Genomic DNA, 23,095 nt, shown 5'->3' with positions numbered 1-23,095 from the left:
AAGATGGACACAATCGATTATGCCATCCTTCCAAAGCCTGTTAATCACTTGGTGGTTGACCTCCTCCATCTTAGTTTCTTGCAGACGCATAACATCAGGCTTCCATCTTCTGATATATCCTTTGATAACCCATCTTTTTTCTTATCATTCAAACCCCTCACATTCCAAGAAATTGTTTTTCCTATCATGGAAACAATTTCAACAACTGAACTCCCTCTTCCTTCCCACAGCTCTTCCTTCTTTCATAATTGACAGACTACTACAATCTTTTTAGCTCTCGGCTTCTTCCCTCCCCTTGCTTCTTTTTGCTTTCTTCACTGTTTTTCTCTCCTTTCCTTCCTCCATAAATTTGGTTTCTATTTCTTCAAATAGAGAGAGTATTATGTTTTTTAGACCATGAAAAGACACACTCAATCAAAATATTGCTTCTCCAAGCTTCCCTCTTCCGATAGAGCCATCGGTGTATAAATCAACTGATTCTCGTAGTTGATGGGAGTCACATTCAAACCTTCTTCACTTTCCTCTTCTCAAACCATTATCTCGTACAACTTTAGGCTCTTTTCATCAGAGTACAACTCTCCTCTATCTCGGCTAGGTCTACATTATCTGGCTCTCCTTCATTGTCAGAACGAGCGCCCACCGAAGGAGCGTCGAAATCTGCTTCTTCCCTCCCCTTCACAACCATATCCCCACACACCCTTTCGCTTTCTAACATATATGCTTCAACACCATGAGAAAACCTCGCTTTCTCCTCCTCTATCTTTTTAAAGCCCTGAGTAGCCTAATTTTTGGAGAACCGAGTTTAACCCGCTTCGGTCTCCAGAATTTAATCTGCTTCCTACCCGAGCAACTACTACGCCAGGTTGGTCGACCCCCTTTCTCAGCCCATAGTAATTTCCTAGATCTTTAACTTTGAATTCATGAGCTTGAACTTTTTAGAGTTCTCCAATCTATTCTTCATGATTTCCTGTTAAGATAATATATACATAGATCATTATGTCAGATATCCTTCCACCAAAACAATATTTAACAAATAGAGTATAGTCTGGCTAATATTAAAAATAACCAGATTTCTTTACGAACTTAGATAATCTGGCAAACCGAACTCTGGGCAATTGTTTTAGACTATAGAGAATTTTCTTAGCTTACAAATCTTGTTTAAATTTTGCTTGATCTTTGAAGCCTCTAGGGATCTCCATCTATACTTTTCTTTTCAGTCTCTATTGACGAAGACTTACTTGATGTCCAATCGATGAAACTTCCAATTAGAATTCGCTACAAATGAAAAGAAAACTCAAATGGATTTAAGTGTTGCAATAGCTACAAACGTTTCCTGATGGTCAATGCTATATGCTTGAGTAAACCCTTAGCAACCAAATGAGCCTTGAATCTGTCTATGATGCCATCTATGCTGTGCTTAATAGTGAAGATCCACTTGCATTCCACGACAGTTTTTCCCGAAGGTTGATTAATAAGTTTTTATGTACCATTTTATCAAGTGCCCTAAGTTCTTAAATAATAACTCTGTTTTCCACTCGTGAACTTGCATGGCTTCTTAGATGCTATTAGGAATCTTGATTTCAACAAGTTCAATGCAAAAGCACAATATCCAAGTGATAATTGCTTATGTGACATGGAGTTATATTAGGATGAAGAGTACAAGACCTAACTCCTTTTCTTTGGGCAATTGGTAAATCGAGATCTTCTAATTTCAACATTTTCTAAAAAAAACAAAAAGAGATCTTGTAATTTCGACTTATCAAAGATGTTACTTGATTGTGACTCTTTCCAAGTGGACTCTGGTCCAACTTCATGACTAGTTCTTTCTTGCATTTGTTCCTTTATGGGTTCTTGATTTTTCTTTTTTCTTGAGTGTATTATGCGTTCTTTCTCGTTTTTTGGAGGAATACTTTGAGGTCGGGACTTTTGGGCTCAACGTGATGTTTGGAAAACAAATAGATGGATAAGGAGGATTTAACTTAATAGGTTTGGGATCTTGTTTTTGGGTGTTGCTCTTGGCTTCCCAAAAAGATGTTCCTCTGTATTTCCACTCTTCCCAGAAACATTATTTTTGGAGTACAGTAGTTTGTTTTCAAATAATATAATATTCGTAGAGTGATAAAATTTCTTGGTGATAGGAGAGTGGCATTTATATCTTTTTTTATTTGGTATATTTCCAAGGAAGAAACATTTTATGATGTTGAGATCAAATTTACTTTTAAATTGTTGAGGAACACGAATAAACGATGAACATCTGAAGACCTTTAGAAGGATTGACGAGATGTGTTGATGGATGGGTATTTTTGAAAACTTAACACGGGGTTTGGAATTATAGGACATAAAAAGACATTCGGTTGACTAAGTACTTTGCAGTGAGTATAATGTCCTTTCAAAAAAATTTTAGAACATGAGATTAGATCATGATAGCTCATACAATTTATAATGAATGTTTATTTTTTCTTTCAGCTATCCTATTTGTTGAGATGTATCACTGCATAAACCTCTATAGATAATTCTCTCTTCAAGTATATATTCTCAAGCATGGAATAATAATAATATTTGTCATTATCTTTGTGGAGGATTTGAATTTTTGTGTTGAATTGAGTTTGTACCATTTTATTGAAGGACTTGAACAATTTACATACCTTGGATTTTTCTTTCATAATGAATACTGAAGTGAGGTGTGAATGATCATATATGAACGTTATCCATCCTGCTCTAGTTAAAGTCTTGATTCTATATGGTCCTTAGACATCATTGTGCATCATTTAAAAAAAATATTTGATTCTTTGTCTTGTTGAGTGGGATAGGATTCGAACATGTTTGAATAATTGACAAAATTTATATTAAAATTCTTTAGAGTTTTGATTAAACACGGAGGAAAGAATTTCTTGAGATACAAGATATTTGGATGACCTAAACGATTATGTTATATCATTATTTCACCATCTTTTTTTTGAGAGCATAAAAAGGTTGTCTTTCTTTGGTTGTAAAATTCTCATAAGGTTTAATTGCATTGAACCTATAAAGTCCCAAATGCAAGTCAATACTTTTAGTGATCCATCTCGAAATCAAATACTGAAAGATACACCATTTAGAGGTGAATTAAGCAATACATTTCTTTCCCTTGTAAGTTTACTAACTAAAGAAGATTTCAATCAAGATCTATGACCATAAAAGTGAATTAAGGGTTAGGTTTTCTGAGAGAAAAACAGATACTTTACAAATCATTTTTGAGACTGATCCATCAACTATCTTGATAGTGAAGTTTTCAGGACAAGAAGTGAGATTTTAGATGAGAGACATTACTAGTCGTACGATCAAAGGCTCTTCTAGCATTGATTATCTATGAATTTTTCTTGTCCATCCTATAAGTAAGATTTTAGGCATGCAACAGGACATGCATAGAAAGCATGTGTGTACCAAGAAGACAAGGGAGCAAAGTCGGTTGCATCATTGGAAGGAGATAAATGGGACAAGTTCATGTGCTGGAGTGGCTTTATTAGAGCATGAATGTAGGAGTAGAGTTACATGTCGACAACAGGGCAAAGGTAGAGGTAGGGAAAAACAGAGGTTTGTGAATTCTGTTGGTTTTCTCTTTCTTTAATAGAAGTAAGAGCGTAGTTGGCACCAAGGTTGAAAAGCTGAATCAATTGTATATTGTTAAGGAGCATATACATTGTTATATGTAGTTTAAGAGAAAAAATAGAAAACTAATTGATAACAAGTCAAATCAAATCCTTTCAGGCTAATTAGATCTGGAAGTCAAAGGCTCCATTGGGAATTGCATTGACAAACTAATGCGAAGGGGAAAATTCTAGTAAACTAATGTTTCTTATGTGAGATGGACACAGAATTTTTGCAACCATATCCTTCTTTGGTGCCTGTTTGTGCATAACTTACAGTGTATGGTGTATGGTGTATGGTGTATGGGCTTCTATGGATTAAGTGGGTGATGGCGGGGTTGGTTAAGAATAAGTTTTGGGCGTGGGCGGAAATTTGTAATAAGAAAAGCTATCTTAAGCTTGTCCGTTTATCTATTTTTTGGATGATATGAAAGGAAAGGAATTCTGGAGCTTTTGATGGGATTGAGGGGGAGATTGTTAATATTAGAGATAGATGGTTAAACACTTTTGGTACTTTTGTTTCCGGTCACAACACATAGGATGAAAGATTTTGAGAATGTCATTGATCTTCTAACTGAATTGTAAATTCTTTTGTATACAAGTGGTACCCCTTTGGCACCTTTGGTAATATATATATTTTACACTTTTTATCTAAAAGAAAAAAAAAATCAAATCAAATCCCTATATCGATAGGCTTCTCTAACTGGTATCCCATAGTTCTAAAATGTTGATGAAGCTTCCTGACATTAGTGACTGAAGATTGAGGGGCTTTCCAACAGTGTGCCTAGTTATTGACGTTTTAGTTAGTTTGTTGCTATTTTCAGTTTCCAACAAACAGAATTCTAATCAAATGAAGTTTTAGATTTTGATTAGTTGTTTGCTGGCTTCGAGCAGGAATCCTATGCACTTTTTTGATACCTGTTTTTGGTACTAAAGATGTAATTTTCAGGAAGTTTGCAGTAGGATTGTCTTGTATTTCTCTGGCTTTCTTCCCAACAGTGTGCCTAGTTATTGACATTTTAGTTAGTTTGTTGCTATTTTCAGTTTCCAACAAACATGATCCTATTTAAATTGACGTTTGAGATTTTGATTAGTTGTTAGCTGGCTTTTAGCAGGAATTTGTATGCACTGTTTGATACCTGTTTTTGGTACTAAAGATGTATTTTTCAGGAGGTTTGCAGTAGGGTTGTCTTGTATTTCTCTGGCTTTTTAAATAACATACTAAATGAAGTGAGCAGTCTGCCATTTTTTGCAGCACATTTTTGGATTCTCCTTTATCTTTTGTTTTATTATTCAGGAGGGTGGTTATTTTAAAAAAATATTCAGGAGGGTGGTAACTGTAAACATTCAGGAAGTTGATATAATGGTTTAAATGCTAGGTACTTGTTATTTTCAATAGTTTATGGTAACCTATGTCCAGTCTATTTTGCTGCTAAACAAAAAGTTTGTTGTTATTTTAGTTGTTTACATTTCCGTCTTACTTCCTAAGCATTTGTTTTAAGCAATTTGTATATTGAACACAGTCAATCAGTGAATCATTTTCTTTTGCAGCTTGACATTCGTGATAAATTTATCCTATATTGGCCAGCTGAGCTATACACTGCTGTTCCAAGTCGACCCTTCTTTCCAAGGGGATTTTTGTGGGATGAAGGTTTTCACCAATTGTTGATCTGGTTAGTGATGCAGGGCCATCATATACCTTTTTTTAATCATATGACCAGTATAGGCATATTATGTTTCTTAAAGTTTTATTTTATCTCTACTTTTCTAATTTTTATCCTGTTCTGCTACACAGTTAGGCTGCTGTATGTTATATTTTCATTTTCTTGTTTCCTTAAGTGCAGATCTTTTACTTGTGCCTTTCCAGAAATACCCTACAGTTTATCTTACATTATAAAGTTAATGGATTCGTCTAACTAACTACTTGTATTGAAAATATATCGCCTGTGCTAATGTTGAGCAGGCGCTGGGATATTCACATATGCTTTGATATTATTGGACACTGGTTAGATTTGATGAATATTGATGGATGGATACCACGTGAGCAAATACTAGGTGCTGAAGCTCTGAGGTAAAATGGTTCTGTTAACTATGTGCACTAACTCTGAAGTTTGAAGTTTACTAGTGAGGACGTCATGTGGTTTTTGATTTTTATGCAGTAAAGTCCCAGATGAATTTGTGATTCAGCATCCGAGTAATGGTAATCCACCAACTCTATTTTTGGTGTTGCATGGTAAGATTTTTCTCTATCAAATTTAACTACAGTTACATCATTGTCTTTTAGCCATCCTGCATATCTCTTTTATGTTGGATGAAGATTACTTTGTGAATGTGAAGTCATGATTGGTGTTGATAGAAAATATCTCGCTCTTTTATTTGGAGGAATGATGAAGACTTATACATGTGAAAGAATTAATCATATTAGTAATCATCCCAAAAGTCAAGCTGATATGAAAAGATTCAATCTAGTATTCATATTGTAGCATGCTTACTTACAAGAACAGGAATTAGGTACAAATCCATTTCTAAACTTGTGCTGAAATTTAATTAGTAAAATGAAATAATAGTTAGGATTCAAACACTAGAGCACTAGTTTTGATATCATTTAAAATAAGATGCCATTTAAAATAATTGATTGTTATTAATTATGTCAAAAATTTAAATTGGTAGGAAATGGCTTATTTTATTTTTTAACTTTATTATACAGAGATGATTGACTGTTAGCCTATTTTCTGGCTATCTTTCCCATAATTACGAAAATCAATGAATGTTTATAAATGTATTGACGGCCATGTATACAATCCTATAATATTTACAACAGTCCTCCTCAAAACTGCCATATACCGAACTTTATATTCGAGGCAAGTTCACCACATTTATTTTATTTTCCGTCTGCTCAGATTCTCGGAGAAATTCGACCAGATCCGGATTATATATAAGAATACATTTTATATATACACATCAAATTAAAATATATATAAAATATATTTTTAAATAAAATTAAAAAATATATTATATACGTCAAATTAAGAAAATATATTATATATCTCTGATTAAAATTTTAAAAAAATTATATTTTATATATAACCGGATTGGGTTTGACCATGTTTTTTCTTCTAAACTTGAACCTGGACTGACCTGGATTTAATAAAAAAATTAACCTGACCCAACATCGCTTATTTTTTCTTTAGAAGTATGGGACAGGTTGTGGCGGAGTCTACTGGGTCCCGACTTTTACTATTGTCGCTACTTAAGAGAATATTTTATTGTCTGTCATTGTACTTGGCTCTCTTCTTGTCCTTAATAATACTTCTTTATCTGTCCAAAAAGAAAAGGTAAAGTTACCAGCAAAGTTGTCTTTGAATTTGAAGGTTGATGAGAAGGTAGGAAAAACTAAAATATTTTGCAAATTTTCTTCTCGGTTTGCTCCACTGATCTAATATCAGTAAACTTATCATCTCTGGGAGCATGTTGATAAGTCTCAGCATCATCTTCACCATGAACTTGTTTATCACAAGAACCTATCTTTTCAACTTCTTTCTCTTTGTTTTGGGACTCGTTGCGATGTACTTCCTCTACTTGTTCTTCTATTATATCTTTAGCCTATTTTTCCATTCTTTTTCTTTTTTTGCATAGCTCTAGCTCATGTTGTGACTCTTCATTTTGTACAAACATTTCAAATTTTTTCTTTCTTGTCATCTCAGATGTGAGGTCTTTTTTGAATTGGTTAAGAAGTTTGTTCATTTACTTTATAAGCTTTGTATGATTTTGTCTTGCAAAATAAGTTCTTTTTACTATTCCTATAAATTACATAAATATCTATTTTGCGACTATAAAAGATATGTATTAAATTCCCATGCGTCTCCCAATGATGAATGACAAAATTTCATGTCATTCACTATAGACTTCATCTTCACAAGACTTTCCAATAGAAAAAAGAAATTTGGCGACATTCACTTTAGCATTACCATCTAGCATCACCAATGCTTGAGACATGAGATTATCACTAGTGAGAATCTCAATGATCAAGTTACCTATCACTTCATTAGCTTTGCACTTAGAAAGAAATATTAGATCACATTTAGAAAGAGTTTTTGAATAGACATTAAAAAGTATCTATCTTCACATTCGTCATCGCGATTGCAGACACTTAGGTGGATAATATGCTCAATTTTGCATTTAGGACGAAATATTGGATCACATTCAGAGAGAATTTTTGAATGGACATGAAAAAGTATCCTTCTTCGCGTTCGTTATCAGGATTACGAACACTTATCTTAGTGGCCAATACACTCAAAGCTGAACTTGGAGCCTTTTTTGTGATTGGTGGAGTTGTCCGAACCTTTTGGCTGTCGTGATGCAATTAACCTCGAGGTGGTAGTTGGAGCTGCCAGTGGAGGCCGACAATGTGGGGAGTGATGATTCGACTTTGTGGTTTATATTTCAAGATTTTTCTTTTCAAAATGGGTTGTATGGATGTGTTTGGCAATAGAAGTCCAATGCTAATGGATTGGTATACACTAGGTTTTGATATCAAATGATGTAGCACAGAAGTAAGGATAGGTTTGCTTGATAACATCCAAGCTTATATGAGTACTTTGATAACATCCAAGTTAGATTAATAACCTAGAATCTTCTAGAATTTCACTAGAATCTACTCAAACACACAAAATCTTGGAATCCATAAAGAAGAAAATTATTCATTAAAGGAAAATATAGAGTTTGTTAAGAATTGAATGTCTACTTTCCAGTTCATAGAGCTTACATATATATGGTGGTTCCAACGCTAATCCTAAAATAACAAATGACTACTAAAAAGGAAATCAAGTACTAAACTAATTAAGACAATCCTTCATTAAATAGGAAAGCATATCACGAGTAGTTTAGAACATAACTTGCAACTAAATTAGGAATATTTTTTTAAAAATAAACTAAATTAGGATATTATTATGACAATACTAAAATTCTACTAGCCTGTTTAGGAATATCAATGTAAAATAAGTAATAAAAATTTTAGTAATAGTAAAACTAATAGTACTAATATAATTCTTCATTGAGTTGCTGCTCTTCCCTTGAGGGTTTTCTTTCTATGTTCCTTAGCAAGTTGAGTTGAAAAAGGAAGCTACGGTTGGAACTCTCTTTGATTGTTTACTAGACTTCCTAGAGATGTTACGCATCTCTTCCCAGACTTCATCTTCCATTCGGGACAGATTTATCTTTTTTGCTTCTTTCTGGACCAAGGCTCATGGTTTTCTAGGGATATCTCTTTGGCTACTTTGCAGCAAGCTTGGAGAACATCATTGTATTGATTTTTATGAATATTCATTCTTTTTCCTTTGCTTTTAGTACGAATCCTCTGTCATTCTACTTTTTTTCTTATATCTTTAGTAGAACTTTTTCAGTTGAAAGGAACCTTGACAATATGGAACCATTTAACATCAGTGGCCTATTTGGCCCTAGGTAGATGCACTAGTACCCAAGCACCATTATTGTCTAACACCAACATCTCCTCCACAGCACCTCACTGACCATGATGAGTTTTGCACTATATGTAAAGTTTTTTTTTTTTTAAAGTAAAACACTGTATATAAAGTTCCAGGAACAGAAACAGAATCTAGTCATCTAGAGAAGCTAGAAAAGCACGTGAAGATGGAGATTTATGCGCATAAGCAAAGAAAGAAATTGGATGAAAACATTACATTTTATATACGTGAAAGGCAACAGGACAATAAAGATTAGCATATTTAGATGGAGAAGTTGATGGAGAAGATGAGTCTGCCAAGTACATTGTGATTAAAGATGAAGTTTTACAAGCACATCATCGTCCTCACAATTATAAATTGTCAGTTTAGAAAAAGTCGAGCGGTCTCAAAAAATGTTACGTTAATGGAAATCAAATGACAACTTAAGGTTGGAGAATAATACTATATCCCTACTGAAGTCATGAAAAAGCCTTGGGGTTAACATCATGAACAGAAAGACAAACATCCATACACTCCAGATATGGAAATAAGAATTGTAAAGAAAATAAAACACCGTTAGGAGTATCATTGGCAAGACAAGACGCCAAGATGTAGAAACAATAATGATCCAGAATTACAAGTTATTTTGATTCCAATGTAGAAGTCATAAGTTAGAAACACTTCCGATGATGATTTGTTCTGAAATCATCATTAAAAGTTAGAAACACTTGGAAGTCATGAAAAAGAACAGAAAGACAAACAAACATACCCACGAGATCAAGAAATGAGGACTGTAAAAAAAATAGAACACCCTTAGGATTATCATTGGCAAGACAAGATGCCAGGCAGTAGAAACAATAATGATCAAGAATTATTAAGTTATTTTGATTCCAATGTAGAAGTGATAAATTAGAAACATTTCTAGGGATGATTTGTTCTAAAATCATCCTTAAAAGTTAAAAACACTTCGAAATCATGAAAAAGAACTGAAAGACAAATAACCATCATCCTTAAAAGTTAAAAACACTTCGAAGTCATGAAAAAGAACAGAAAGACAAACAACCATGCCCACGAGATATGGAAATAAGGACTGTAAAGAAAATAGAACACCTTTAGGAATATCATTGGCAAGATAAGATGTTAGGCTGTAGAAACAATAATGATCCAAAATTACTAAGTTATTTTGATTCTAATGTAGAAGTCATAAGTTAGAAACACTTTCAAGGATGATTTATTCTGAAATCATCCTTAAAAGTTAGAAGCACTTCGAAATCATGAAAAAGAACAGAAAGACAAACAACCATGCCCGCGAGATCTGGAAATCAGGACTGTAAAGAAAATAGAACACCGTTAGGAACATCATTGGCAAGACAAGATGCCAAGCTGTTGAAACAATAATGATCCAAATTTACTAAGTTATTTTGATTTCAATGTAGAAGTTATAAGTTAGAAACACTTCTAAGTCATGAAAAAGCCTTGGGGGTTAATATTATGAACAGAATGACAAACAAACATGCACACGAGATCTGGAAATAAGGACTGTAAAGAAAATAGAACACCGTTAGGAATATCATTGGTAAGACAAGATACTAGGCTGTGGAAACAATAATGATCCAGATTTACTAAATTATTTTGATTCCAATGTAGAAGTCATAAGTTAGAAACACTTCTAAGGAAGATTTGTTCTGAAACTGGGGAAACAATTTCTTTCTAGTAGACACAGACTGACGCCGCAGCCTATAATGATGGTAAAATAGAACCATAGTGTTAGAATATGCAATAACTTTTGGTGCTATAGGACATTTGTACTTCCATGTCGTTGTATTTTGCAAAATACTATTGAATAGAAGGAAAAAGAATTACCTCCCCGTCCACTCTTTTAAAATCCAAAAGATACTTAGGGAGAGCCTAGAATATGCAATAGCTTTTGGTACTATTGAACATTCACACCTCCATATTGTTGAGTGTTCACAATACTAACAAATGGAAGGAAAAAAATTAACTCACTGTCTACTCATTTGAAACCCAAAAAATATTAGGGAGAGCCTTTCTTGATGATAAAATTTCTTAAATATATGTATGGATTAGGAGGAATCCTCTTGTTAGAGTACAAGCGAGTTGGATAGTATATAAGATCTTTGACATATTCACCGTGATTGGTTAGACAAATGACCGCATTGTCGATAAAACTTCAAATTTGCACAAAATCCTTAAATCCTCTCTTAACCAAGTTTTTTCTATTCCAATAGTAGAAGGTGGGTTATTCATAAGAAGATTATCTTTATCAATGTTGCAAAACTAGCAGTTTTACTCTACTCTAGATTGGCCATTTAGTGTACAGTTATCATCATTGATGTAGGAAAAACATCTTATATTACAATTTTGCTGTCCATTTTGTCCACCACTGAAAGAGACCCAATAACAGTGTGACTTAACTCTCTCTATCAGTGCTTGACGAAATAAAGGATTTACATTGGCTTGGGTGGCTTAGCCGGTTATTGACTCAATAGCAACAATGATGGGCTCAACTAGGATATAACTTAAAGGAAGAGCTTAAGCTCAAAAAGGGTATCAACCGTGCTTTGTACCATGTTGATTTGGCAATAACACTCCTCTTTGTCTTTTGTTAGAAGGAAGTGATACATATTATATATATGGATGGTTGACCTGCTTTTTATCTTCTAACTGTGTCCCCTATAACTATGAAAATATATGAATTGGTATAAATTCATGAATGCTTATAAATATATGAATCTAGCATATATAAAATCTCACTTTGTTTACAACACTTGTCAAGGTGCAAGTAATTTAAACTTGGTGTGCTGAGGCATAATTTTGTAGGTATAGGAGTACCTCATTGATAACTCTCCCCTTGAACATTTCTCATACTTGGCCTTAATCTATCTTGAAATCAGAATTTGATGAACACTAGTTACCAACATTTGTAAACTGACTGAAAGAGGAAGGAAATGGATATCAACGTCATCAGGATTTGAGGATTCTAGGCCTTGTGTTGTCGCGATTCATAAGCCATGTATACATCTAATGATTCTAATAACAATTACATTACTATCTATACCTTTTGCATATGTTAATAGGACTAGGACAAAGATCCTAAGATTTTTATGTTGATGTGATAATATGAAACAACATAGAACTCTCTTCTAATGCCCCTATAGAAAATATTTTTTAAATATTGGTTGTATGAGCTGAAAAATAGAGCAAAAATTTTTTGTTTCAGATCTAATCAATGGTTTGAAGAAAAACAAGTTCACTGCCATTGAAAGTGATGAGATCTCTTCATTCTTCAAACTGGCTTTTGTTCGTCTTGAAGCATGGTTCCAATGGTTTAATACTACCCAATCAGGTACCTTACAGGGTTTTTCTTCCATATTTTCTTTTTCGAAAAATTTATTGGTTATTTTTAATGCAGTTCTTTGAATGTCTTTGGTCCAGCTAGTTTTTTATGCTAGGAGTAGTTAAAAATGTTGTGAGAATGACTCAGTAAAAATATTTTTGATGTAAAGCTGTATTGTGTTTGATCAAATCTGCCATCTAAATTGTTATCAATGTCAAATGTGTTATTATAGTTAATTAATTATGTTGTAAAATTAGTAATAAATATTGAAATGATAAAAAATTGAATAATAGTAAAAAATAACTATTACAGGTAATTTAAGATTTTTTTTAAAATTTTTATTATAGTATAAATTAATTTTAAACTTTTCATTGTTTTAATTGTTTATTCATTTTATTTAATAAAAATATTAATATTAATTCTTCATTATTTATTTTTTATTTAAAATTATTTGTTATGTTACAATAAATACTAGATTATGAACTAGAAATTAATACTAGATTATGAACAAGAAATTAATAGGCTTCTCTCCTCTCCCTCTCTCTCCTCTCTCCTCTCTCCCGTCCTAAATCTCCCAACTCTACAAGCCCACTTCCCTTCACCATCATCTCTACCTCTCCCCTTCTTCACTTGTCTAAATCAAAGGAAAGTCCGGCCGACCGGCTCGAGAATCACGATATTGCATGATTACAACAAAATATTTGTCCTGATTAACAAAAAATCCTTCGACGTTGTTAGGAATGGAAGGCATCTTAACGGCTTGAGAATCTACGAAAATGGTCATGATCTTAGGGTTTTGATCTCGCTTGACAAAACAGAAGTGAAATGGCTCGTTGATTCATTAAGCATTTTTTACTGGTATAAAAGGGAGGCCACCTGGGTAAAGAAAATAGTTGGCTGCTCACGCACCATCTATCTGGCCTTATGTTGAAACCAGAATGGTCGTTTTCTTGTCTTGTCTGAACAGAAAAACAAAGGGTATAGACGAATCTTTATCCTCGATGGCTTCTAAGCTGAAGATTGGTGGCGATTGATAAAATTTATATTTGAGTTAGTAGATGTTATCTTAATCCATCCTGAAAAAAGAGCAAACCCTCTTAAGCCAAACCTTACAACGTACTCTCTTGTAATCTGACTCCTCATTCAAGGTCGTCGTCAGTTTTTTGTTGTCCACATTGCAAACAGTGCCTATGTATCGAAGTGAGGGCAGAGAATCGAAAATCCTACACGAAGATGCTGCAATCGGGGCAAGCGTTGACCTCTCGGGTGGAGAATAGACAACCCAACTGTCTGAAACTCAGAAGGGATTTGAATTGCAAATTCCCCTTTCATCGAGCGGGCAAGAGAAAGATCCAATAAGGCCAAGCTCAATCAAACCGAACAAATAGAAACCCAAATATTCTAGAGAAGAGAGAAGCAAATGGATCGCACAGGATGAGTTGAGTAAGGTTATATAAAGAAAAAGAAAAGCCCAAAGGTGAAGTGGATGTAGAGGCCCAAAAAGAAGAAAAAATCCTCCCCGACCAAACCACCCCGGTTTGAGGATATACCCGGCCCATCTGGAGTTATTAAAGATAAGGAGGATTCGCTCGACCCCCCAGTTGCGTCTTGCAAATCAAATGTTAGGGCTCCTTCTCTTTCCTCCGACTTTCACCCTCCTGTCGATGCTAAACCTATCTTTGACAAGATGAATCTAGATTTGAGCAACAGCAGGGACGAAATGGAGACTCCTGTCATTCGTGGAACAAGAAGAGATGAATTTCCCTCAAGGTATGCCTAATCTCTGTAACTCTTTTGGCTTGGAGCGAGTTCTCCTCCTGTAACTTATTTTTGTTGAACAACAGAATTTCTTCACAAAATTGGAGCAAAACTTTGCCCTCCGAGTCGGGCTATCATTGGTGAGCATCCCTACTCTTCGTGGGTTTTACAAAATGTTCAAGAATGGGGAGCTGCTATGGGGGTCACGTTTGAAGAATTAAAAAAAATTATTTTCTATCTATTCTCTGAGAGTCAAGACCAAGGTGGATGCCCCACTTGGAAAATCAAAGAAAAAAACCAAGACACGGTGAGATCAAGGAATTGAAGAGGCTTCACTCATCTATTAACTATGATGGTCGAAGAAGAATAACTCATCGAGGGGTGAATTGATGATCTTAAAATGATAGGAAACACTCTCTCTTGGTACGTGTGGGGTCTAAATGACGATAAAAAAAGACTTATTATTAAAGGATGTTTATGTAGGTGGAAGCCAATGGTGGTGTGCCTGCAAGAGACCAAATTGAGTCTAATCAACAATGCAACTATCAAAAGTCTGTGGAAAATCAAAGATGTTGGGTGGCTGCATCTCTCTGCTATGGGTTCAGTTAGGGTCATCGTGATCATGTGGAATAAAGACTCTATTGATTGTATCGATTCGTGTGTTGGTAAGACTACTATCTCCTACAAGTTTGTAAATAGAGTTCAAAGGCTTGAATGGTATTTTACCGGGGTGTATTGTTGTGGCAATAGAGATGAGCGTATAGCTCTGTGGAAGGAGTTAGCTGACTGTCAAGACAAATGGAGCAATGTGGGTGTTGTGGGATCCAACAATCAATTCTCTGCATCTATCTCGAAAGAGTTTAATGATAATTTGGAACTCCTTAATCTGACTGATCTATCTTTAATGGGTGGTTCCTAAACTTGGAGCAATCAACAAGCAACCCCATCATTCTCCAGAATTAATCATTTCCTAATTAGTCCATTCATCCTCCTCAATTTACTAGCTTTATGTCAAAAGGTACTCCCTAGACCTATTTTTAATCACTTTCCTATTTTATTAGTTGATGATGGGATTGTTTGGGGTCCAATTCCTTTTTATATTGACAGTAAGTGTTTGAAAATTGAAAGTTTCAAGGAAATGGTCTGGAGGGTTTGGAAAAATTCCACTGTTTTGGGGCCGGGCAGTTTCAAGATTATGCATAAGCTTAAGTATCTCAAAAATGCTATCAAGATATGGACCAAAGAGGTGGGTCTCAAGGATGAGAAAGATATCAACATTCTTATGGAGGAACTGGCAACTCTTAAACAACTTGATGGTTCCTCGGGGCTAGTTCAGGAAGATAAAAATAGAGTTAATGAAAAATTGACCTAACTCATAGGTTACACTTGAAGTCTATCTCCTGGAAACGGAAATCTAGAGAAAAATTGTTAAAAGAAGGGAACAAAAATACAAAATTCTTTCACTATCTGGCCAATCACAGAAGGAGATCAAATTATGTCGAGAAGTTGTGTTTAGATGGAGATATTATTTCTGGTAATGAGGAATTGCGAGAGATTGCCAAAGTTTTTAATCAAAATCTCTACACCGAGGACTTTTCCCTGCGCCCAAAACTGGATAGTTTGTATTTTGATACAATTGACAATGCCAATAGAAAGTTGTTGGAAGTGAAACTTGCAGAGGACGAGATTTTATTGGCTTTTAAAAGCTGCAATGGTGATAAAGAACCTGGACCGGATGGGTTCAACTTCAAATTTTTATTAAATTTCTGGTCATTGCTCAAAGAATATATGATCAACTTATTTATGACAATTTAAGAGATTTTGAGCAAAAAAAATTTTTTGTGTTCTTCATGAAGAAGAATTCTCATTATATATACAAATATACAAACTAATTTTCAATTCCTAAATTAGCTAAATAAATCTGTCCTAATTAAAGTTATTAAATCTATATAAGTCATAAAATTAGATATAAAATTTACTAACTAATTAATTGCATAATTTGCTGGCATAATTGTTTGAAATCTGCTGATTAATTGTATAAAATCTGCTGCCATATATCTTGGTTAATTACATATAATTTGTTGTCGTAATTGTAACAAATTTGTTGATTAACTATATAATATCTGCTAATTAATTATATAAAATCTACTGGCTAATTAATTGTCAGTTAATTCTTTTGACATTCCCCTTCAAATTGATGCTGGTAAATTTACAAGTATCAATTTGCTAACAAGGAAGTTATGGTGCTAACGTGTCATAGACTTAGTAAAGAGATCCGCAATCTGTAGACTTGTGGATATATGTGGAAGGGTAATAACTTGACGATCATATGCCTCTCGGATGGAATGACAATCACTTTTTATGTGTTTCGTTCTTTCATGGTAGACAGGGTTGGCGGCAATTTGGATCACACTAGTGTTATCAGTGTGTAGTGGAATAGGTTGAACTTGTGAGAAACGAAGCTCTGTAAGTAGACCACGCAACCAAATGATCTTGAAACATGCAGTAGACACGGTTCGCTACTCTGCCTCAGTGGAAGACTTGGATACAAAGTCTTATTTCTTACATTTCTAGAGATAAATGCATCACCAAGAAACATACATCATCCAGTAGTAGATTTCCTAGTGTCTGAACACACTGCTTAATCGACGGACTGTTGATATGTGGAGATGTCGAGGAGCTTGCATGAACTTGCTAACGATGCGGACAACATAAGAAATGTTTGATCGGGTGATGGTTAGATAGACGAGACTACCAACCAGCTTCCGATATAAAGTAGGATTCTCAAGAAATTCTCCTTCATTTCGTCGATATTTGACAATAATTTTCATAAAAATGTCAACAGATGTAGTGTTCGTGAGACCAGCTAATTTAATCAAATCATAAATATACTTTTGTTGATGCAGAAAAATACCTTGAGGTTGATGATGCACCTCTAACCCCAAGATATAGGTGATCTGCCCAAGATCTTTCATATGAAAAGAAGAGTACAACAAATTTTGAATTTCAGATATTCTCTTCTTATTAGAACCAATGATAACTATGTCATCAACATAAATAAGAAGTACAACTAAGCCCTTTGATGTCATTTGAAGAAAAAGTGAAGAGTCATACTGACTTTGAGTAAATGAAAAACCAAGAAAAGTGGATATGAACTTTTCAAACCATACGCACGGTGCCTGCTTCAAGTCATATAAAGAACATTTTAGTTTACAAACAACATTAGGTGAGGGAGTAGGCATACCATGTGGAAGTTTTATGTAAACTTCTTCCTTTAGATCAGCATGTAAGAATGCGTTCTTAACATTCATTTGATGTAAAGACCACGATTGAGATGCTGCAAGGGTTAGTATGGTGCGCACGGTTGTCATCTTAACCACTGGTGCAAAGGTCTCATCATGCTCTAAACCATACTCTTGTTTGTTGTCAAGAACCACCAATTGAACCTTGTAACGGTATATGGATCCATCATATCGAAGTTTATGGAAAACACAAGCTTACTTCCAAGGGATTTCACAGATAGAGGACATGAAACAACATCCTAAGTTTGGTTTTCTTCTAGTGCCTGAAATTTTGTTTCAATAGCTTGCCGCCAACATTCATGCTCCATTGTCTATTTATATGAGGGAATAGGAATAGATGACAAGGTGACTGTTAAGGGGAAATGAGGGATAAAATCATACCCATCTGGTAGTGTATGAACACGAGTACTACATTTAAGAGGAACAGGTGCGGTTGTTGGAATAGAATCAACCGTCAAGAAATTCGTTGGAGGGGTCCCGTTAAGTGTCGAAGTCCGGTATAATGTTTTGGACATGCATCGCTAATACACCAATAGAAATTTAGAAGGTACAGGATCTGCGGAAAAGTTAGTAATCATGGCAACACAGAAAATAAAGGAGAAATATGATCATGATGAGTAGCAAAAAAATATCACATTTATATATATCCGAATATGATGTAAATTAGGATCATAGTAAAGAAAACATTTCTGATATAATAAATATCCTAAAAATGCACATTAAACTGATTGAGATGTAAGTTTTGTGCGTTCATGTGCAGGAATATGTACGAAACATATACAACCAAAAGTAGGAAGGTTAGAATAATTTAGAGTGCGACCAAATAACTGAATAAAAGGAAAGACATAGTTCCATGAGGGAGAGGGCAATCTGTTGATCAGGTGCACAATAGTGGAGAGAGCTTCACACCAAAACCGAGAGAGTACAAAAGACTCTAGCAGAAGGGTGCGAACAACATAAAGAAGATAATGATTTTTTCTCTCTGCCACCCCATTTTGTTGTGGCGTTGAAGGACAAGATCGTTGAGAAATTATTCCATTAGCTTGTAGCAACTCTTGAAAAGAATGAGACATGTACTCATCCCCATTGTCAGGGCGAAAGATTTTGATTTTAGCGTAAAATTGGGTTTGAATATGTGCATGGAAAAGCTTGAAGACAGAAAATATTTTGTCTCTAGAATGAAGAATATAAATCCATATGAAACGAATATAGTCATCAATAAAGGTGATAAAGTACTTGTACGTAGTATGAGAAGTAATTGGTACCATATCTCACACATCACCATGTATTAAATCAAAAGGGTGGACTATATTTGGTGTGTGAGTGGGAAATGATAAAATTTTATTTTTGCCAAGCTTACAAGAATTGCAATCAAATTGAACAACACTAAGAGATTGTGAGTTTTTATTCCCAAGCAAACCAAAATTTAGTAAAACATGGAACACATTAAAGTTTGAATGTTCGAGACATTTATGTCATGCTCGATAATCAACATGAATAGAATTACAAGTGATAATGGACAAAGAGAAACATGGAGATAAAGGAAATGGGAGTGGAAAAAGACGTCCTACTTTAGGCCCTCTTGCAATCATCTTCCCTGATTGTTGATCTTGCACAATACAACCAGATTTAGAAATTTTCACTTTATAACTTTCATCAACCAATTGACCGATAAAAACAAAATTACTGGTAAGATTAGAAGAGACAAAAACATTTATTAGAGAAGAAGAAATGTCACCCGTGGCTGTGATAGGTAAAGGGTTTTTATCACCTGTATAAATCTTGAGATTTTCAAAGTATTTCTTTACATTGGTAAGAAGATTGGGATTGTTGGTCATATGATTAGAGGCTGCAGGATTAAAGTATCAAGGAGATGATGTTGGAAAAGATTTACCTGAGAGTTATAAGGCAGAGAATGCAGAGATGATCATTTGTTGAATCATTTCAGGAATTACAGGTGCAGTAGGAGCAGAAGGAGCACTCTGTGCTATATTCACAGAATTTCCAGTGCTAGAAGAACCAACAAACGTTGTATATGTTGTTTCAGATTTCTTAGGAGGTAGGATAGGACATTCCTTAATGATGTGGCCGTTTTTTTACATTAATTGCAAATTTTTTTTGAATAGTTTGAAATATAATGCCCAAACCCCTTGTAACAAAAACACTAAATTGTGTTCAAGTATCTACCTTTTAACTTATCTAGTGCTGCATAAGCCACAGAGATAGAGGTAAATCTTTGTTATTCTATGATAGTTTGAGTGAGAATTCGTTGTTGCTCACGAAACAAAACATTGAGGCATAATTTATTGTTTGAAATCTGCTGATTAATTGCATAGAATCTGTTCATATATGCTGGTTAATTACATATAATCTACTGTCATAATTGTAACGAATTTGTTGATTAACTACATAATATCTGCTGATTAATTGCATAAATTCTATTGGCTAATTAATTGCCAGTTAATTCCTTTAACAATTTAAAGAATTTTACTGTGGCGTACTGATTGTTAAATCACTAAATTCTATGTTCATTGTGCTCATTCCAAAAAAAGAGGGGTGCAAAATTTCTTTGATTTCCGCCCTATCAGCCTTGTAAGTAGCATGTACAAATTAAGTTTAGAGGTGCTTTCCAAAAGATTGTCCAACGTACTTAGGTTGATTATTGGTGAAAATCAGCATGTTCTTGTCAAAGGTAAGCAGATTCCCAATACATTTTATGATTGTTAATGGATTAGTGGATGATCTGGTTATTCAAAAAAGGAAGGGGGTCATGTGTAAACTTGATATGGAAAAAGCATTTGATTATGTTAGTTGGAAGTTCATTGATTATATTCTGTAAGTCTATGTTTTGGCTACTGATAATGGTAATGGAAGCACTCTATAACTTATTGAAAGCTAATGATATGAATTTCATTGAAGTTATCTCTTTGGGAAGTGGTAATGAGTAGGTTGAAGTCTCACACCTTCTTTTTGCGGATGATTCCTTGATATTCTGTAAGTCTAAAACCGAATATCTTTTAAACCTTAGATGCATTCTCCTCTGTTTTCAAGCAGTTTTTGATCTCAAAGATAAGTCTTGCTAAATCTGAAATGGTTGGCTTCGATGTGGGTGAAGAAATGGACATTTTGGTTCAGATTATGGGCTTCCAGGCAAAAAGTCTTCCTATCAGTTATCTTGGCTACCCCCTGGACCTGAAAGCTAAAGACAAGATGATGGGAACCAATTATTAACCTGTATGATTGAGGACTTGCTAGTTGGAATAGGGTTTTTCTCTCCTGGGGGGAAGATTAACATTAATCAAGAGTATGCTCTCAAATCTCCGTATTTATTATCTCTCCGTTTTCACCATACCAATTCAAGTTGCTAAACAGATTGAGTCGATCCAGAACAGATTTCTTTGGGGGGATTCAGATAATAAAAAAGCATACCATCTTGTTAAATGGATGAGGTTAAACGTCTGTTGAGGTGGGGCGGGCTCGGTGTTAGATCCATCACCACTATGAACAAGGCATTTCATTGAAAGTGGCTATGGCGTTTTTTGAGTGAGGAAGACAGCACGTGGAAGAATATTATTAAGATAAAATGGATGAACAGATATCTTGACAGAGGTACAAAATTACCCAGCAGACCGCATGGTACAAGTACATGGAAAAATATCATGAATATGTTTGATGTCTTGAAAGGCAATATTTGTTGGGAGGTTGGGAGAGGGAACAAAATAAAATTCTGGTATGACATTTGGTGTGGTGATGTCTCACTGAAAAGTAGATTCCCTAATATCTTTGCTATTGCCCGCAACAAAGATTTGCTGGTTGTTGATGCCTTCTGTTCCGCTTGCAACTGTGTTGTGGCTGTTGACAGAAATCTCAAGGATTGGGAGATGTCCAAATATGTCTGCTTCTTACAATTGATGGCTGATGTAAATTTACTTGACAAAAGAGACTTTTATTTGGAAGCTGAAAAAAGATGGCAAATTCACTGTTAGTTCGCTTTACAAGCACCTTAACTCTCCTAATACTCTGAATGATGGGGAGTTCCCCTTCAAAGCTACATGGAAAGCAAATGCTCTCCCGAGAATCGCCCTCTTTGCTTGGGATGCAGCAAAAGAGCATATATTGACGATGGATGACTTGATGAAAAGTGGTAGAGTCCTAGTAAATAGATGTTCTCTTTGCAAAAGTGACACCGAAAGCTGCAACCACATCCTACTCTGGTGTCCCTTCTCTGTCAAAATTCAGTCACTTGTCTACAGCCTAATAGGTATTAATTGGGTAATTGCGGGTTCTTTTAGTAAAGAGCTTTTGGCTTGGGAGGGCGTTTCTCCAAATTCTCCTATTATTCCATTATCTATTTTCTGGATTCTTTGGAGGGAAAGAAACAATAGAGGTTTTGAGGGTAGGGAAGACCCCTTTGTAAATATAAAAAATAAATGGCTGCATTATTTTGGCTTCATCTTTTTGGGACATAACGTACATACTCTTGATGATTTGCGAACAGTTGTTGATATGCTCATTGACTTGAAAATATATTTTGTACATGGGTGGCTCCCCCTTGGAGCCTTTCCATTAATATACTTCTCTTTTATCTAAAAAAAAATGAACTAAAAATTAATATTATATTTTATTTTAAAAAATTATTAAATCAATAAATTATTGAATAGTAAAATAAATAAATATAAAAACATTACTAGTCTATAACAACACACGTCATATCTCAAAGGTTTCTATTTGCATCTTTTTGTATTTTCTTTATCAAAAGAAAAAATGCCTTAATACTTTAATGAAAAAAGCATTTTTGTTTTGGTGTACAGTCAAGGTTATATTATTTTAGTAGAATTCTAACGAGAACATACACTTACTAGATAAGAACGTTAGGGTTGTCATATATATTTAACATGCCTACTTGAGAGCCCTAAAATTTATCTGTTTAATTTTTGCTTTCTTTCCCTTTGTCTTCCTTTCCCCTTGGCATACTCAATTGCGAGGATCCTTGCTGGACCTAGAGCTCTTGCCAAGTTCTCAGAGGAGACCTAACACCTATTATGGAGAAGATGTCGGAAACAACAAAGATAATGTTCGTTTAAATAACACTAGCCATGGTCAGGGAAGTTCTCATTACTCAACCAGCAAGAAAGCTCAAAAATCTTCAGACAACATATGGACTGAACAAGAAGAATTATTTCTATTGGTCTTGATTTATTTGAACTTAGTTGAAGGGAAAAGGAAAACTCAGTCCTCTTCTAAGGATAGAGCTGAATGAAAGAGATCCAAGATCTGATACATGGGATGAAACAGACCTAATCATCATGTCATGATTAAACTCAATGATTTTTGAGATCAGTGACATGCCAAGATAGTGACTTGCCAAGATCCATTATAGTTTTTTTTTCCCCAAAAAAACCGAGTCAAGTCAGACTAGGTTAACTTTTAGTTAAATTCGGGTTGGATCAGGTTCATGTTTAGAATAAAAAAACTCATCCATACTCGATCTGGTTATGTATAATATATTTTTAATTTTAATTAAAAAATATTATATAAAAATATATATAATATAATAATATTTTTAAATTTTCATTAAAAATAAACATA

General features: G+C 34.5%; 1 protein-coding gene across 3 annotated transcripts in view; it reads left to right on the top strand.

The window, feature by feature from the left end:
• The window catches only part of LOC110815960 (mannosyl-oligosaccharide glucosidase GCS1-like), a 51,875-nt gene that overhangs the window by 12,815 nt on the left and 15,965 nt on the right, over positions 1 to 23,095 (top strand). For 2 of the 3 annotated variants that reach the window (XM_088223488.1, XM_088223490.1), the window contains 4 exons: positions 5,178 to 5,299; positions 5,590 to 5,697; positions 5,786 to 5,859; positions 12,330 to 12,455. In XM_088223488.1, coding sequence (XP_088079614.1) covers positions 5,178 to 5,299; positions 5,590 to 5,697; positions 5,786 to 5,859; positions 12,330 to 12,455 — 430 coding nt within the window. The remainder of the gene's footprint in view (positions 1 to 5,177; positions 5,300 to 5,589; positions 5,698 to 5,785; positions 5,860 to 12,329; positions 12,456 to 23,095) is intronic. The other variant, XM_088223489.1, reaches the window with a different exon arrangement.

The sequence above is a fragment of the Carica papaya genome, chromosome 6, assembly GCF_054855325.1.
Source record: "Carica papaya isolate Zhongbai chromosome 6, ASM5485532v1, whole genome shotgun sequence".
Taxonomy (NCBI): domain Eukaryota; kingdom Viridiplantae; phylum Streptophyta; class Magnoliopsida; order Brassicales; family Caricaceae; genus Carica; species Carica papaya.
Note: the sequence above shows the minus strand (reverse complement) of the source record. Positions and strands in the feature narration are given on the sequence as shown.